The sequence below is a fragment of the Rhinolophus sinicus genome, linkage group LG15, assembly GCF_036562045.2.
Source record: "Rhinolophus sinicus isolate RSC01 linkage group LG15, ASM3656204v1, whole genome shotgun sequence".
Lineage (NCBI taxonomy): Eukaryota > Metazoa > Chordata > Mammalia > Chiroptera > Rhinolophidae > Rhinolophus > Rhinolophus sinicus.
Window position 1 is genome coordinate 2,334,191 of NC_133764.1, and position 17,049 is coordinate 2,351,239.

Sequence of the window (17,049 nt, forward strand, 5' to 3'; positions counted from 1 at the left end):
GCCCTGAGTGGGACAGACACCTGCCACAGGTCACACAGCAAGTTGGAGCAGAGCTGGGAGCTCCATGAAACCCCCAAGACCCTCCAGGTTCCAACTGCTGCCAGGACCCAAAAAAAACCCAGGGACGGAGCACTGCCTGTAATGGCCACTCCAGTAGAGAGTGCCCAGGGGCCTCTGTCCTCTGCTGCTCCCAGAGGCCTGGGGCCAAGGACACCCTGTCCCCCTCCTTCCCCCGCCCCCTGTAGAAGGATGTTCTCAAGATAAAAATACCCTTGAAAACATTCTCTGGTGCCTGGCCTGACCGGAAACATTCCCTGGTGCCTGGCCTGACCTGTTGTCCACCCTGGGGACCAGAACCTTGTGCCCTGGATTCCCTTCAGGGCTCAGAGGATGGATGTCTGCTCCTCCTGGCCGCTTGGTGCAGCCTATCCCTGGGATCAATGTGTCCAGCCCCTGTCTCCAGACCACAGAAGGCGAGGGGCCAGAGGGGTCGGGGGCACCTGTGGACACTGCGACCACCACGTACCGAGCACTGCCTGCCGGCCAGCACTACCCCAGGCGCAGAGGAGCAAGGCAGCCAGAACGCTGCCCCAGTGGAGCTCACGGCCCTCTTGCATCATTGCCTGTTGGGGTTCATTCGGTGAGCGTTACCCGTGGCATATGGGAGGGTTAGGGATGTGCCAGGTCTGATCCCGTTGGGGATCCCCATTTCTGCTCCGAGCTCCCTGTGCTGGTAGTTGTCAGAGCCAGAAAACCCCCATCAGAGAACACTGGGAGGACCTGGAATTTACTATGGCTCTGTGTGCCACACAGTGGAATATGGCCTCAGTTTACCCTGCTGGCAGTTTCCTGAGGTAGATGGGGTCTACCTGTTTTGTAGACGAGGAGGCTGAGGACCAGGCAAGGGGTTACTGTGAGCTGGGAGGCAGCCTCAAATGCAGAGCTGGGGACTTGCTGGCCCCTTGGGCCCCACCCCTCCAGGGATGGCTGGTGTCATGATGATGGTGACTCTGACAGCTGCCTCTTCCTGGAGTCCTGCTGTGCCAGGCCCTGTGCCCAGAGCATACCTCCCTCACCACATTGAATTTCACAGTCACATCCCCTGGGAGGCCAGTCATCAGCCCATTTTGTAGAGGAGGAAGTTGGGCCTCAGGAAGGGGAAATGCCTTGCCCTGCGCCCTAGGCAGTTTCAGCTCCAGCCTTGGCTGGCTGGTTGGTGCTGGGGTGTGAAGGCACGTGGAGGCTCCGGTGTCAGTCCAGGCCCTGCCCTCACTTGCTGGGAGACTGAGGCCAGTTGGGCCTCTCTGGGCTCCAGCTGCCCTTCTGTTGTGTACAAACCTTGCCCCCAACCTTGACTACCCTGTCCAGGACTGTTACCATGACTAGGAAAGTGTCTGGTGAACTTCAGAGGGCCGAGCTCACATCATGGGCTGCTGAAGCCACTGCAGGGTGGCAGGGGAAGCGCTGGACAGGGCATCCAGAGACCTGTGTTCTTGTCTCCAAGCCACCCCTCACTCAATGGCTTTGTGGTCTTGGGCAAATCACTCCTCTGTTCTGAGCCTCAGTTTCCCTGTAGCAGGGAGCTATTTTTGCCTCCCTTGCAAGTGAGAACAAAGCTGACTCACTTGGATTTGTGGGTCTGGAGAAAGCCCCTTCCACAAAATAGGGAGTCGGGAACGAGGTTGAGATCGCCTGGTGCAGGCCAAGTGACCAACAGGAAGTGGGGAGGGGCAGGCTATCATGCCTTTTACCCTCACCCCTTCTCCCTAACCTTCTTTGGCTTCCTTGTCCTGTGACAGACACCTCTGCTCAGAGTTTCAGCTCTAGGTGCCCCAGAGCAAGTGACTTAACCTGTCTCAGCCTCAATTTCCCTCTCTGTCCAGTGAGGACACTCATCTTGCCTTCAGGTGGGGCTGTGAAGGCTGGACTAACTGAAGGCAGGAGCTGAGCACACAGGGCCAGGCATAATGTGGGCTCCTCAAAGGGACGGCATAAGAACAAAGACCTGATCACAAGTCCTTGCGGTGGAGAGTCCCAGCTGTGGGCAGTGATCTATGACGGAGCCTCCCTGAGCCTCAATTGCCCCATCATTTTTGACAGTGAATGACCTAAGAGAGACACTGCAGGACCTAGGGCAGCTGATCAGGGAAGTATGAGGGATCGGAAAGTAGGGGAAGAAGACCGGGAGTCTTGAGGAAAGAGCCCAGAGGGTGAAGAGGGAGCAGCCAGGCCATCCCTGTACAGAGTATGCAGAGGCCTAGAAAGGGGAAGTGACTCACCCAAGGTCACACAGCTTGTGAGGGGCGGAGCTGGATCTTGAACCCAGCTCTGTGTGCTTCTAAACCCATTGCTGTTGCCTACCCCAGGAGACTTATGATGTGAGGGTGACTCACCAAGTTACCTTCATTCCAGCCAGAAAAGCCAGTGTGACAGTGGATTATAGCCATCCTTAGCTGTGAAAGGGTGGGGCTCCACGGCTCAGTGGCTAATAGGTGGGGGAAGGTGAGGGCATTCCAAGTCAGCTTGCCTCTGGAAATTTGTAGAGCCCCTTCCCAACACACTCTCCCCTGATCCTCCAGCACAAGAGGAAAGCAGGGGCCCCCTTTGACAAATGGGAAAACTGAGGCTTGAGGGTTGCAGGGACCACATAGGATGTGTGGTTGCTCAAGGTAAATCTCTGACAAATTACTGATGTGCATCCATCTATACGAGGTGTGATCAAAAACTCTGGTGAATGCTGCTGCCGAGTGCCATCCAATGGAAAGGCAGGAACCTTCAATTTGGGAAGCGGTGTGTCAAACCTTAGTAACAGTGTGTGACAAGTTTCAGCTTGTTTGATGCAGGCAATCGGGTGTGAGCTACACTTGAGAGAAGTTGTGTTTTAAAGTGTGCCGTCTGGAAACCACTAAACTATTGGTACATTAGGGTAAATGGGATCAAATATATGGTGATTAAAGGAGAACTAACTCAGTGTGTCCTCATCCACCTTATTCACTGGATCAGGCTCTGTGTGACTTCTGGCTCTTCCCCAAAGTGATACAATGTGATATAAAGATGATATCTTACAGAATTATAACCTAACCTATGTAATTTAACTAACCATTGTGACCTCAATGAATTTTAACTAAAAAAAAAAAAAGTATGTGGTGGATGGTTAGCTCAGTTGATTAGAGCGCAGTGCTCTTATCAACAGGGTTGCCGGTTAGATCCCCACACGGGCCACTGTGAGCTGTGCCCTCCACAACTAGACTGAAACAACTACTTGACGTGGAGCTGATGGGTCCTGGAGAAACACACTTAAATAAAAGTTAAAAAAAAGAACATGTGCTGTAAATCATCCTCCATCACGACAGCATTCCATGTCACACATCGCTTCTGGTACAGCAATTTCTATCAAATGAAAACATTACGGTGTGTCCTCATCCACCTTATTCACTGGATCAGGCTCTGTGCGACTTCTGGCTCTTCCCCAAAGTCAAAATGATTCAGGACATCAGTGCAGCCATGACAGCACAACTAAAGACACTCACAAAAGAGGATTTCCACAACTGCTTCAGAAAGTGGCAAGAATGATGGCATAAGTGTGTTCGAAGAGAGGGGGAGTATTTTGAGGAAGATTAATGGCAATGTGTGTTTTACTGCAATTAATTTTTTTCTGTAAACATTCACTATATATTTTTTATCACACTTCATATAATCATCCATCCGCACACCCACTCATGTATCCATGTGTCCTACCAACCACCTCATCCATTCATTCACCTACGCATCTACCCACTTGCCCAGCCATCACACACCCACCCACCCATCCATCCATTATCCATCCCTCTATAGCCCACCCATCCATCTATCTGTAATCCATCCATCCATGCACTGCTGGGCCCTGTGATTGTTATTGGGAAGGCTCTGCAGGTGATAACTAGGAGCACAGGCTAGGGAACCAAGTTCCCCTGTGATCTTAGGAGAATTCCCATAGTACCCACCTCTCTGGAATGGGAACAGCAATAGTTCCAATCTTGTACGGTTGTTGTGAGCATTACATGAGTTGACGTTTGGACACCCACCACAGTGTCTGGAATGTAGTAGGCACTTGCTAAATATCAGCTGTTATTTTCTCCGGGGACCCATCTTCTATTGCCCTTCTCTGGTTCTGAAAGTTATGGACAGGCTCACATGCTGTGAAGACGAGGGGCACCAGAAGTGTGGGAGGCCCCTCCACCTCCCTTGGGACCCTGGGGGAAGCAAGCAGAAGTATGGGTTCATGTGGAAATTTCTGACTTCCGAGCCCCTCTGAGGAAAGTGGCACTGTCTACAGTAATTTGGCTTTGGTTTGTTAACTTTAGGGCCTTCTAGCAACTGATTTGTCTCCAACTGGTGCCTGGGAAATGGCAGCTGCTACTAATGCAGCCTTGAAGACAGCCACTTGCCCACTCAGCACCGTTACTTAGAACATAGGATTCAAGAGGTAAGATTAATGTCACTGGTGTGCACCTGTCCGTCTAGTCGTCCATTCAGCCAAACACTCATCTATGCACCTACCCTCCTACTCATCTGTCTATTCATCTACCTATTCACCTATCCACCCACCTATTTAACTTCTCATTTACCCATTATCTATCCACGAGTTCCACACATTCCCCCATCCATCTACCCAACCCATCCAGTCATCTTTCCATGCATGTCTTCACCCATCTCCCAACTATTCATCTGTCCTCCCCAGCCATTCATCTACTCACCCAACCACCCGTCCATCCTTCCATCCACTGATTCATCTAGCTATTCATCCACTCTTCTAATGTATCCAATCATTTTCCACTTACCTAATCCATCCATCTCTCTGGTCACCACCCATCCATCCGTCCACCCATCTGTCAGTCACATTTATCTATCCATTTGCTTGACCACCCATCTCTGTACATATGTCTGTCTCCTCATTCATTGATCCACCCATCTCCTCATCCATTTCTCTATTCAGCGTCTTACTCCCTCATTCTTTTGTCTGGTCAGTGAGCATTTCCTGGATTCCCTCTCTGTGCCAGGCCTGCATCAGCCCCTGTGGGCCTCTGAGGTTGGCCAGAGATGGGGCCTGGGCAAAGTCAACTCTCACACATGGTAGAGAGTAGTTTCTGACCCTAACAAGGAGAAACCCAGAGCCAGAGAATCCAAAAGGGCGTCATGGAAGTAATGGCCTTCAGCTGATCCCTAACGGATGGAAAGATTTTAAACATTCCCTTTGGCTATGATTCAGAGGTTGGGCCACGTGGTGCAGAGGGGCACTACAGTGAAATCCATCAAAAAGCCTGTTGCCATGTCCAGACAGGAGTGGCCTGGACGTGAGGGTAGCTGTGGGCAAGGAGAGTGGATGGCTTTGAGAATTCAGGAGGTAAAATACCACAGGACCTGGCGAGGGAGGAGGTATAGGGGCTGAAGGAGAGGAAGGAGGCCAGGCTGCTGGCTGGGGTGAATGGAGAAGCGGTCAGGCTGCCAACTGACCATGAAGAGGGGAAAGGTGAGAATGAGGAGAAGTAAGGAAGGGGAAGGGGAGGGGAGATGGGGGAGAGGAAGGAGACGGAGGTTTAGAAGAAGAATCATATCGGCCATGTGGTGCTATGGGGCATCCAAGAGGGGAGACTCGGGTTTCAGAGCCTCTGCCACAGAGGGCCACCCTGAAGCCTGTGAGGGAGGCCTAGGAGACAAGGTTCCATGCAGACAGTTTAGTGGTTGGTGATCCCAGGAAGTACTAAAGGGGAGAGACCAGGAAGGGAAGGAGCCACCGTGGGGTGTATTTTCAACAAAGTCACTGCTTGGGGCAACTGGAGCCCAGTCTGCTGAGGAACCTGGGGAGGCAGCATAGAGCAGGCACCCCAGAGTGCCCGTGGGGGACAGAGAACTGACCACTGACCGAAGGCTTCTTCTGAGGCATTCATTCCCTAGCCTGCCAGATGCATGGGCAGAGCGTGCTCCAGTTGCCGTAGAGATCTTTCAGGCAAAGTGGTTGGATTTTGGGCATTGGCCCTGGAGTGGTGAGGGCCGAGGGAATGGGTGGCAAACCAACCACCCCTTATCCCCAGCACATACCGTGTTTCCCTGAAAATAAGACCTAGCTGGACCAGCAGCTCTATTGCATCTTTTGGAGCAAAAATTAATATAAGACCCAGTATTATATTATACTATATTATATTAATGATATTATATTAAAATAAGACCAGGTCTTATATTAATTTTTGCTTCAAAAGATGCATTAGTGCTGATGGTCTGACTAGGTCTTATTTTGGGGGAAACACGATACCAATGTATCATTGCTGGTTTTCTCCTTAGGCCTAGCGTGGCCTTGGCACAGAAAGCCCGCACTGTGTTGACCCCAAAGGTTTGCAGTCCATGGGTGTGCACTGTGGGCAGAAGCTGTCTGTGTATTGGCCTGCAAAGTTGATCCTACACACAAGCTTGTCATCTTTTCTCCAGATTGTGCGAATGGAAGTGGTCCCCCTCCCAACCCTCCATCTCCTTCAGTGCCAACTCTTTGCTCGCCCTACACCAGCCTCAGCCTCCTCACTGGCCCCCCTCCCCGAGTGTGCCAGGATGTTCCCCCTCCTGCTTGCTCTACAGTGTCCCCACTAGAAATGCCTCTGCACTCCCAGCCCTCGGTACCTGTCACACCTGACTCGCTGGGCTGCACCCTCCAGGTCTGGCCCTGTCTCTCACTTCCCGTGTGACTGAGTAAGGGAGCTCCTCTTGGAGTTTCAGTGTCACCTTCTGCAAATGAAAGATTGGATTTTTAAAGCTCTTGTGCTAAGTCTGATGGACAGTGAATGGATTAAGAAGGATTCTGAGACTGTCCCAGGACACACTGAAAAAGAAGTTCTACGATGGATTAGTGATGTCTGCCACCAGCACAGGCTGTAGCAGGAAGTGCGTGTAGGCCACACAGTAGCTTTCCCTGAACGAAGTGCCCTGTAAGGGTTTCTCCAATTGTAGGACTTGATCATGAGGTTGTGAGTGCCCCTTCCCTGGACATTCTAAGTAAGGCCTAAATGGCTGTAGGCCAAGGGTGCTGGTGCATGTCTCACCTCTGTTTTCGAGTGCCGAGATTCAGGCTGTGTGTATGTCTTATCACTACATGGGACTGCCTTGAGGACCGAGACTAGAGTACAGTGTCATGCCCACAGTCTGGCCTTAGAGTGAGGGACATGGGGGTTGACTTTTCTCCTACCTCCAGATTGGGTGCTCACTCTTTAAAGGCTGTGTGACCCTGGGCAAGTGACTCAGTCTTAGCTTCAGTTTGCTCATCTGAAAATAGGGTAATGATCATAATGTTGTTATAGGGATTAAGTGCATTAATTAGAGCTCTCAGAACAGTTCCTGTCAGGTAGTAAGCACTGGATAAGCATTGATTACAATGGTCAGACCTCTGAAGGGGTCCCTGCCAGCCGAGAGGCCCCTGAGGGAAGAGGACCTTGCGCCCTGCCGCCTTAAGAATGCTTCCATTTGGCCCTTCTAGTCACTGCTTTCTTGGCATCTGAGACTGTGGGCCCAGGCTTTGCCCCAGTGTCCTCCCGGATGTCCCCGAAACCTGAGGTGTCCAGAGCCTCAGGGGACTGGGCGTAGGGTGTCTTCCTCCATCCAGAGGCCCCTCCCACTCACTTTTGGCCCCTCCCACTGGTCATGTGGTAGCTGCCTCTCTAAAAGCTTGCAGCCCAGGCCCAGCTGGTGTTCTGAGCATGCTGGAGGCTGGAAAGCTGTGTCCACAGCTGCTGGGGCTGGCCAGGACAGCCTCGTCACTTCTCAAGAGTTCCAGGTCCACGTTCTCTACTGCCTGTTTTCTGCCTGCTGGGCTCGCTTCACGGCTGTCTGTGGAAGTCACCTTTTCTAGCTCAGGTAGTGCACCCCAGTGCCTTTCTCCCATTCCTCCCAGAAATGCCCAGAACCCTCGTTGGCCAACCTGGGCATCAGCTGAGGATGGTCCTGTTATCTACCATCTCATCCCTGCTCATAAGTCGTTCTGTGACCTGGGATTATTCTCAGCCTCCGTTCTCATTTAGTAGGGAGCTATCCGCATTGCTTGCTAAGGCCTCTTCTAGCAGAACAAATCTAATTCCATTTCTTATCTGATTTAATCATACACACCCACTTAGCAGGAGCCAAACAGGCCCGCAAATCCCTGGCTGAGGATACCATCCCACTTTTCTTAAACTGAGTCCTTAAAGACCGCACAGCTGGTGACCTACTTGCCATGCCTGTGTGTGTGAGGAGTGTCGTTCTGGGGACGTTTGGCAAGTTTGTGGTGCTGGGGTATCTAGTCATGGCTCCTCTTCTGCATCTTTCTTTGTGGTGCTATATTCACAAAAAGCCTGTGAGGGGCTCCCACACCCCAAGTGTCTCATACACACATACACGTATGCACACATGCATGTGCCTACACACACACAAGTGTGCACACACACAGCACAATGTAGGCATGGGAGACTGAAGACTGGACCAACACATGGGGCTCCATCTCTGTCTTTGTTCTTTAGTTTCTGCGTGACTTTGGACAAGTGACTTTGCTCTGAGTCTCAGTTTCCAGCTCCGAGAAAAGGCGGAGTGGATGTGAACATGATCTTGTTGATTTTCTCTGTGTGGTTTTAGGAGGAATGTCAACAGAAGAAGGGATTCCCAGGCCTGTGTGACACGGTCTCGGTGGGGCCCAGGTGCCCAGGCTGGCAGATATGGGGGGAGTCAGTGCAGCAGCCACATATGCCTGGCAGCTGGCCAGGCGTAAAGCTGCCCAACTGTCAGGAGCAGTGCACCAGGCTGGGCCCTCCGGCCTTTGATTCTTGTAATTCTGTTCCACACAGACAGGCCTTGAGCTGCTTGGAGCCCCAGCTGGAGCAGCCATGACCCATTGGACATCCCCCAAGGCCTCCAGGCCACACAAACTTACCCCTTGTGATCGGGGTACCGCACCTGAGTACCCTGACTCTAGCCACCTCCCCCTGGATGGTGCAGAAATCTGGGGCTGAGCCATTTTCCCAGCACAGTCCCTGGGGTCCCCACCAACTCCCTGCCTCATGGCTCATGCAGAAGCAGAATTCACCAGTATGGCCTCTGGCCTCAACTCATCGGACCCATGGTGAGGAGGTCAGCTGGAACACCTGTGGGAGAGAGGGGGATGGAAGCGTGAGATGCCCCTGCAGAGCCTGGACCCCATGATGGGAGATCTTGCATTAGACGAAAATGGTTCGAATCCCAGCTCTCCTGCTTATTGCTGTGTGGATTTGGGGAAGTCAATTTACCTCTCTGAATCTCCACTCAGGGAATAGAAGTAAGAATAGTGCCTACCTCATTGAGCTGTTACTGGACTTAAGAGCATTTGCTGATGTGTCTGGCCTGCTCTCTCTGTGGTTTGAGGCGATGGTTCGCTCAGGCATTGTGTGGGCATCATATATGTGCCAGCACTGGGAACCAGCAGCACCTGGCAATAGAGACAGATTCTGGAAGAGGTTTGCAGCCTTGTCACCTGAGGGCTCCACCCTCACCTATCTCCTAGATATTTGGAGCAGAGATCAGAGTTCATCGCTCCTCTGAATCTCTGGCTGCACTTGGTCACACAGACCAGGGCTGAATCCCAGTATTGCCACCTCCTGGCTGTCACTTCTAGTTTCCGAGCCTCTGGCGGATGCCCAGTCATCTGCCTCCCTGTTCCTGGCCTTGCCACCCTGGGACCTTCTCTCTGGGACTTCATTGTCTTCTGGGCACTCAAGGGCTCCTAGCCTTGTCTAGCTCTGACCTCGTAGTGAAACCAGATGGGGATTGGGGGTGCATGGGGTCCCCGCTGGTGGGGAGGAGCATGCCCAACTCCTCAGCACCTTAGCCAGGCCAGCTGGACAGGAATTTCTACCTCCTTCCAGTGCAGCCCAGTCCTGCTGAGACAGGCTGAGGTCCCGAGCACCCGCAGCCCCGATGCTAATGGCCAGATGGCATCAGTGCCCACAGGGCCAGGCGGTACCATGGTCTCCAGCCTGCGGATGCCTCAGCCTGGCACCAACAGGCTGTCCTGGAGCCTGCAGGGCACTGGGGGAGGGGTGGCCCCTGGCCTTTGTGTCTGGGGGCTGGACATGTACCGCTAGCCATGGGAAGTGTTTATCCAGTGTGGGTGCACGCCATGGGGCATGCCCTGAGACCGCCCAGTGTGTGTGAGTGTGTGTGTACACAGCAGGCCGACTAGGAAATGACTAGGCACTTCCCTGAGTGGCCCAAGGATAGTGACACTACTGACCTAGCTAGACCATCAACTGTAACGCGTCTTTTGAAGCAAAAATTGATATAAGACCCGATCTTATTTTACTATACTATAAGACTGGATCTTATATAATATAACGATATGATATGATGCAATATAATAATATAATATAATGTCAGGTCTTATATTAATTTTTGCTCCAAAAGACTCAGTAGAGCTGATGGTCCGGCTAGGTCTTATTTTCGGGGAAACACGGTAGTGATAAGGAGGCAGCGGGTATGGCATATCAGTGCTGAGTGTGCCTGGGGTGGAATGCGTGAGCATCAGGAGGTGGGGTGGGGCCCAGCTTTGGGTTTCCTTGGAAGCAGGACCTTTCCTAGGTCCTGGAGGTGAGACAACACTGAATGAAAGTGCTCAAGTGGCCGACGGTGTAGGGAAGGGATGGTCGCCAAGTGCAACCCCATGGGCATCGTCGCTGTTACCTTTATTACCATTATTAGGTCAGAGGTCAGAGCTGGGGGGTTGCAGTGGAGACCTGGGTGAGGTATACCATCTTCTGAGGGTTCAGGGAGACTTCTGCAGATGTTCTTATGGCATTAAAGCCAAGGCCTGAAAGAGGGAGGTGTTGGGAAAAAGTCTGGGAAGAGAGAGTGGGGAACAGCAGGTTGCAACGTGGTAAATGAGGGGGAGGCTGGGAGGCAAGATCCAAGGAGTCCCAGGTTCTGCTTATGCAGGCCCTGCAGGTGCCAGGGGGCTCTGGCTTGGAGCAAATGATGGAGCAGATGATGATGGACAGGCTCCCCCCCGGCTGCCACTGGCCTGAGGTTGGGCAGGAGCAAGGAGGCTGGTGAGGTGGCCGCCAAGCTGGTCCAGGTGTGTGATGATGGGGACTCAGGCCGTGAGGGTGGGGGAAGGGGGTGGATAGTAACTATCTTTTGAAAGCAGAGCCCTTGGTGTGGGAGTAAGAGAAGTTGGGGATGAATCTAAGGTTTTTGGCTGAAGTACTAGAAGGATGGAGTGTCAGTCTTCAAGCTGAGAAGGAGGGTGAAGAGCTGGCTTAAGGTGGGAGGGAAGATCAGGAGCTTGGTTGTGGGTAAATTAGGGTCAAATGTCTGCCAGTTCTGAGGGCCCTGGGTGGGGGCAGAGGCATGGGCAGGTGTGAGACACATGCTGTTCTATCTGTTGCAGGAGCCACCCCGCCCGGAGCCAGCCTGGGAGCGAGCGAGGGTCACCCCATCCCCGGGATGACCACAGCTGGCCGGGCCAACCCCTACAGCATTGTGTCATCAGAGGAGGACGGGCTGCACCTGGTCACCATGTCGGGCGCCAATGGCTTTGGCAACGGCAAGGTGCACACACGGCGCAGGTGCCGAAACCGTTTCGTCAAGAAGAACGGCCAATGTAACATTGAGTTTGCCAACATGGATGAGAAGTCACAGCGCTACCTGGCTGACATGTTCACCACCTGCGTGGATATCCGCTGGCGCTACATGCTACTCATCTTCTCACTGGCTTTCCTTGCTTCCTGGCTACTGTTTGGCGTCATCTTTTGGGTCATCGCGGTGGCCCATGGTGACCTGGAGCCAGCTAAGGACCATGGCCACACGCCCTGTGTGATGCAGGTCCACGGCTTCATGGCAGCCTTCCTCTTTTCCATTGAGACGCAGACTACCATTGGCTACGGGCTGCGCTGTGTGACGGAGGAGTGCCCAGTAGCCGTCTTCATGGTGGTGGCGCAGTCCATTGTGGGCTGCATCATCGACTCCTTCATGATCGGTGCCATCATGGCCAAGATGGCCCGGCCCAAGAAGCGGGCACAGACGCTGCTGTTCAGCCACAATGCCGTTGTGGCACTGCGCGATGGCAAGCTCTGCCTCATGTGGCGTGTGGGCAACCTACGTAAGAGCCACATTGTGGAGGCCCACGTAAGGGCTCAGCTCATCAAGCCGCGAGTCACGGAGGAGGGTGAGTACATCCCACTGGACCAGATTGACATCGATGTTGGCTTTGACAAGGGCCTCGACCGCATCTTCCTGGTGTCGCCCATCACCATCCTGCATGAGATTGACGAGGCCAGCCCACTGTTCGGCATCAGCCGGCAGGACCTGGAGACGGACGACTTCGAGATTGTGGTCATCCTGGAGGGCATGGTGGAGGCCACGGCCATGACGACACAGGCCCGAAGCTCCTACCTGGCCAACGAGATCCTGTGGGGCCACCGCTTTGAGCCCGTCCTCTTTGAGGAGAAGAACCAGTACAAGATCGACTACTCGCACTTCCACAAGACTTACGAGGTGCCCTCCACGCCCCGCTGCAGCGCCAAGGACCTGGTGGAGAACAAGTTTCTGTTGCCCAGCGCCAACTCCTTCTGTTATGAGAATGAGCTGGCCTTCCTGAGCCGCGACGAGGAGGATGAAGTGGACGAAGACCAGGACAGCAGTAGCCCTCAGGCCAGGCACAACTTTGACAGACTCCAGGCCAGTGGCAGCACCCTTGAGCAGCGGCCCTACAGACGAGAGTCAGAGATCTGAGCCACTGTTAGCCAAGATGCAGCATCTGCCCAGCCAGGTTGAGGCCCGCATCCTGCGAGGGCCCTGAGTTTGAGCAGAACGGGCCAGGAGCCCCAGTTGCAGACTCAGTAGCATTTTAGATGTTTTATGCTTCTTGACAATGGCCTCGGAAGGTTGGTGAAGGAGTGGGAGGCTGGAGTGGGTGCTTCACCCCCACCTCAGAGGCCTGGGCAGGCTCAGGGGCAAGTAGGTGGCCTCCTAGGGGCTAAGGGTTTTTGCCTGAGAAAAGAGATGTGGCCTGTCCAGAAATGGCTCGACAGCCGCCCAGCCTTTGGGCAAAAGCTGGCATGCTGCAGGGCACCTCACTGGTTTTTAACTTGAGGAGAAACAAAGAGTTACAGCTTTCTCAATCTTAGTTTGGGTATGACTGTTTATAAAACAAATACGTAGTAAATGATTTGAAATTTTTTTAATTCATGGGGGTACCAAAAAAAAGGACAATTAGAATGTCATTTGTCTGCCAGGATACAAGCAGCTGGGTGAAGGCTCCAGAAGGTCCTCTGAGGCTGGGCAGGCCATGTGTGAGTAGGTGGCTTCCCCCAGCAGCAAGCACAGGGCTCACAGTGGTTCTTTATGCTCATGGGCCAATTAGATTCCATTTGTGATAGAAAAACCAAGACCATGTTAATGATCATAATAAAAGCTTTCCAATGTCATAGAGGTGGGGGTAGAGGCCAGAGGAGAAAACTGGTTTGAGCTGTCTGAGTGTGACTTTGTACCTTAGAAGTATCTCTCGGAGCCAGATATGAGACCCGCCCGCTGTGGAGAGTCCCCTCTCCTCCAACATACCGGATTCTCCTGTTTTGTTTCTCTCTCCTTTTCTGGCCATTGGCCTCTACCCCATCTACAGTGAGAGGCATTTGGGAAATGTAGGACTGGATGGCCCTGTGGGAAGGGAAGCCAGGTGGAAGGTTCCCAGACTAGAAGGAAGCAGGTCAGCCCCATCCTGAAGGGGGCCATTGGGTGAGTTGTGCCTTATTGACACTGGGTGATCTGGCTCCAGCTGTTTCTGTTTTTGTTGGACTCCACTGTGCTCCTTGCTGCCATGACTCTCCTGCAAAGTCCCTGCCAGCAAGCCCCTGTCTGCAGAGGCTGGGCTGACCTGGTTCTCCCCCTACACCTGGAGCAGCACCACCTGTGAGCCCAGGTCGGTGGCAGCCAGGCTGTACCCTGCCAGAATGGCAGAGGAACAATTTTAGGGAAGGCGTGGAATTGTCAGTCGAGGTGACTGGGAGGGTCACATGCATCCAGGCACCCCAGTCAGGAAGAGGTTTGGGGCTGTTAATGCTCTAGTGGCCCAGAAGCAGGCCCGGAGACCCAGAGCTGCCTAATGTGGGCTTGTTCTTGGTAGAGAAGACAGCTGGTGGAGGCTGGACCCTTCCCAGGACAGCTGAGAATGCTGTGCTCCCAAATGACCAGGCCCATCAGGAAGTCAGTGTTAGAAAGCTGGGGTCTCCTCAGCCTGCCTTTCCAGGCCTCTCCAACCTGCGCCCCAAAGACAGCTCTCAACATGAAGCCATCAGGGCCTCTGAGAGGCAGAGTGCAAAGTCATGCAAATAAGGATGGGACTTGGGAGACTGGCAAAGGCTGGGCCCTGGGTGGGGTCTCTTGCCTCTTCCCTCCTCCTCCAACCCTGGAGACCTGACCTGAGGTCAGGGGCTGTGGAGGACCTGGGCACAGGCTATCAGCCCCCACCCAGAGACATCCCGGCAGCCCCTGCCCTTAGGTAGGCCTGACTCCCGACACCCTGTCCTAGCCTCAGACTTCACCCCAACTTCTGGCCAAGAAGGTTCAGCCCAAGATACTGGAGGCAGGTCTTTCATCTCATGGTCTGCTGGAGGGATCTCCGCTCCTTCCACCCCTGAGCGCCGGCCTTTCTCAGCCTTAGCCATGGTGGTGAGGGTAGGGTTGATGTAGGCGCACTTACCCACCCCCCACACCCAGATTGTCAGGCTGAGGTAACCCCAGTTAGGGAAGCATAGTGGCCAGTGCTCCTATCTGCCCAGCAGCCCGAGATCTTCCCAGGGCCAGGTAGGCCAGCCTTCCACTCACCCGACCCAGAGCAGAGCCCAGGGACCCCTGAACCCCAAGGCCCTGGCAATCTCAGGTGGCCTGGTGCGCCTCCTCTCAGACCTGTCCCCTCCCCGTTCAGCCGCCAGATCCTGTGGGAGAGCAGCCCCAAGCTGCCTTTCATCTCTCACCAAAAGTAGATGCTGTGTTTTCAAACTCTTCTGCCCTTTTTTTTCCCTCTCCTGTATTTATTTATTTATTGCTTGTGCTAAAGACCAAAATAGTCTTCCTCTTTAATGCACTTGAAATGGGAGGGTGGATGGGAGGAGGAGCTGTGTGTGTGCAGAGCCGGAATCACTGGGCCCCTGGGATGCGTGCGGGGTCGTGTGTGTCCGTGTGGTGTGTGGAGAGGATGTTAACCCACTGAATGTGCTGCGCACAGGTGAGTGGGGCACACTTGTGCACGTGAGTGTGTGTGTGCATGTGTATGTACATGGTCTGTGGTCTGTGTGACATGCAGGTGTGTGTTCCAACCTGCTCCTGCCCTCACCTTCCCAGGAAGTGAGATTTCCAAGAAGTTTGTCAACAGCCTGAACCAGGAGGTCCAGAGGTTGGAGTGCGCTAAGGACGTGGCCTCTGCACTCTGCCCTGAGACACTGAGCTGCTTATGTGGGAAAGGGCCATGCTGGCGGAAGGGTATGTGTGACTGTGAGAGTGTGAGCACCAAGTGTGTGGATTTATATGTGGAATTGTCTCATCTGTGTTCGAATGAAACATGCAATTATGGCTTTGCCTGTAACTTCATGAGAGTGTAGATTCATGATCTGTGGGACTGTTGTACCGATGTGTGCACATGATGATATCCATATATACATGACGTGTAAGTATGTATGCACACACACAGAGTTATGTGTATATTTTCCCATAGGTGTTTTTGTGTGTGTGTATTTTATATGCGGACGTTTAAATGTTCGCCTGGCTATAAGGCTGGGCACACACAGCACTCAGGATACTCACCAGCCATGGTCATCAGCAGATCTGCTCTCAGTGCCCCACTGGCCCTCTGCCATGCTCGTGTCCATATGGGCTGTGTGGAGTATGTGTGCCAGGGGGAGGCTCCTGTGTGCCTGGGCAGGAGCTGATATCTACTGGATGCTCACTGGCATCCAGCAGTGAGCGATTACAAGTATGAAGCCTGTGAACATGTTACGTGCATGTGGTGCATTTGTGTAGCAGCAGGTGCCTGCCTGCAGGGGGCAGTGTGTATGTGTGTGAGTGTGTGCAGGTCCTGGGAGCTGTGCACACAAATGTCCAAGGGGTGGTATATCCATGTGTGCACCCGTGCATGCTGCCTCCTGTGTCCCACTGGTGCTGTGCCGTCCCTGCCTGCTTAAAGGTTCCAATGGGGCTGCGGGGGGAGGCCTGGTGGGAAGGAGGGCCCTGTCTGCCCTGTGTGAGATCACAGAATGTGAAATATATTTTAAATGGTGAAACTGGAGAATTTTCATGTTATTTTCAATAACAAAGACATAGGCCACGAGACTAGACCACATTAAATGCATTTTGATCTCTGAGTGCCACCATGTGGAGATGTGTGTTTGAAAGGCTCTGCCTGGCTCCAGAACAAGCTGCCATTCTTGTGCTCCCTCAGCCCCATGTGTCCTGCAGTGATGGGGCTTCCCAGGGGCCTTTGAGGTGGGACATGGCAGCCGCTCAGGGACAAGGGACAGAACACAGCGTCCTCGCAAACCCTGGCATGCTCTTCCAGCTGGTGCACACGCCCTCATTTCCCCATGACTGCACACCTTCTCCCACACGGCCCTGAGTGTGTCAGACCACCCACTGGGACTGGATGTCACAGCTCCCCAGCTGTGTGACGTCGGCCACTGCCTTGTCGTCTCTGGGCCTGCACCTCCCACCTTCCCCTTCCTTCTGCAAAGATGTGATGAGTGCAGGAGGCCAGAGGCCCACTCTGGGACCCATAGTGCTGGGAACATGATAACAGCTCTGTTTCTCACTGCTGTGACAGCAGAGGAACCCAGGATGGGTGGAGGGCTGAAAGACTCCTGCTTCAATGTGACAGGGGGACAGAGGGCAGACAGGTGCTGCTGGCAGGGGGAACAGTACGTGCAAGGAGGGAAATGCGCAAGGCCCACTTTGAGGAAAAGAATTTTATCTGTACAAACGGCTCAGTCTCTGGGATGTCACTGGCCTTCTGGCCGAGGCCCACAGGAAGAGAATTCTTTCCTT

General features: G+C 53.4%; 1 protein-coding gene across 4 annotated transcripts in view; it reads left to right on the forward strand.

Moving 5' to 3' along the window:
- KCNJ12 (potassium inwardly rectifying channel subfamily J member 12) overlaps positions 1-16,379 on the forward strand; it is a 45,790-nt gene extending 29,411 nt beyond the window's left edge. For 2 of the 4 annotated variants that reach the window (XM_019715988.2, XM_019715989.2), the window contains exons 2-3: positions 4,344-4,465; positions 11,408-16,379. In XM_019715988.2, the coding sequence (XP_019571547.2) occupies positions 11,464-12,750 (1,287 nt within the window). In that variant the 5' untranslated portion in view covers positions 4,344-4,465; positions 11,408-11,463 and the 3' untranslated portion in view covers positions 12,751-16,379. Of the gene's footprint in view, positions 1-4,343; positions 4,466-7,342; positions 7,876-11,407 lie in introns of those variants that run through there. The other 2 variants (XM_019715985.2, XM_019715990.2) reach the window with 2 other exon arrangements.
- The last annotated feature ends 670 nt before the right edge of the window (positions 16,380-17,049 follow it).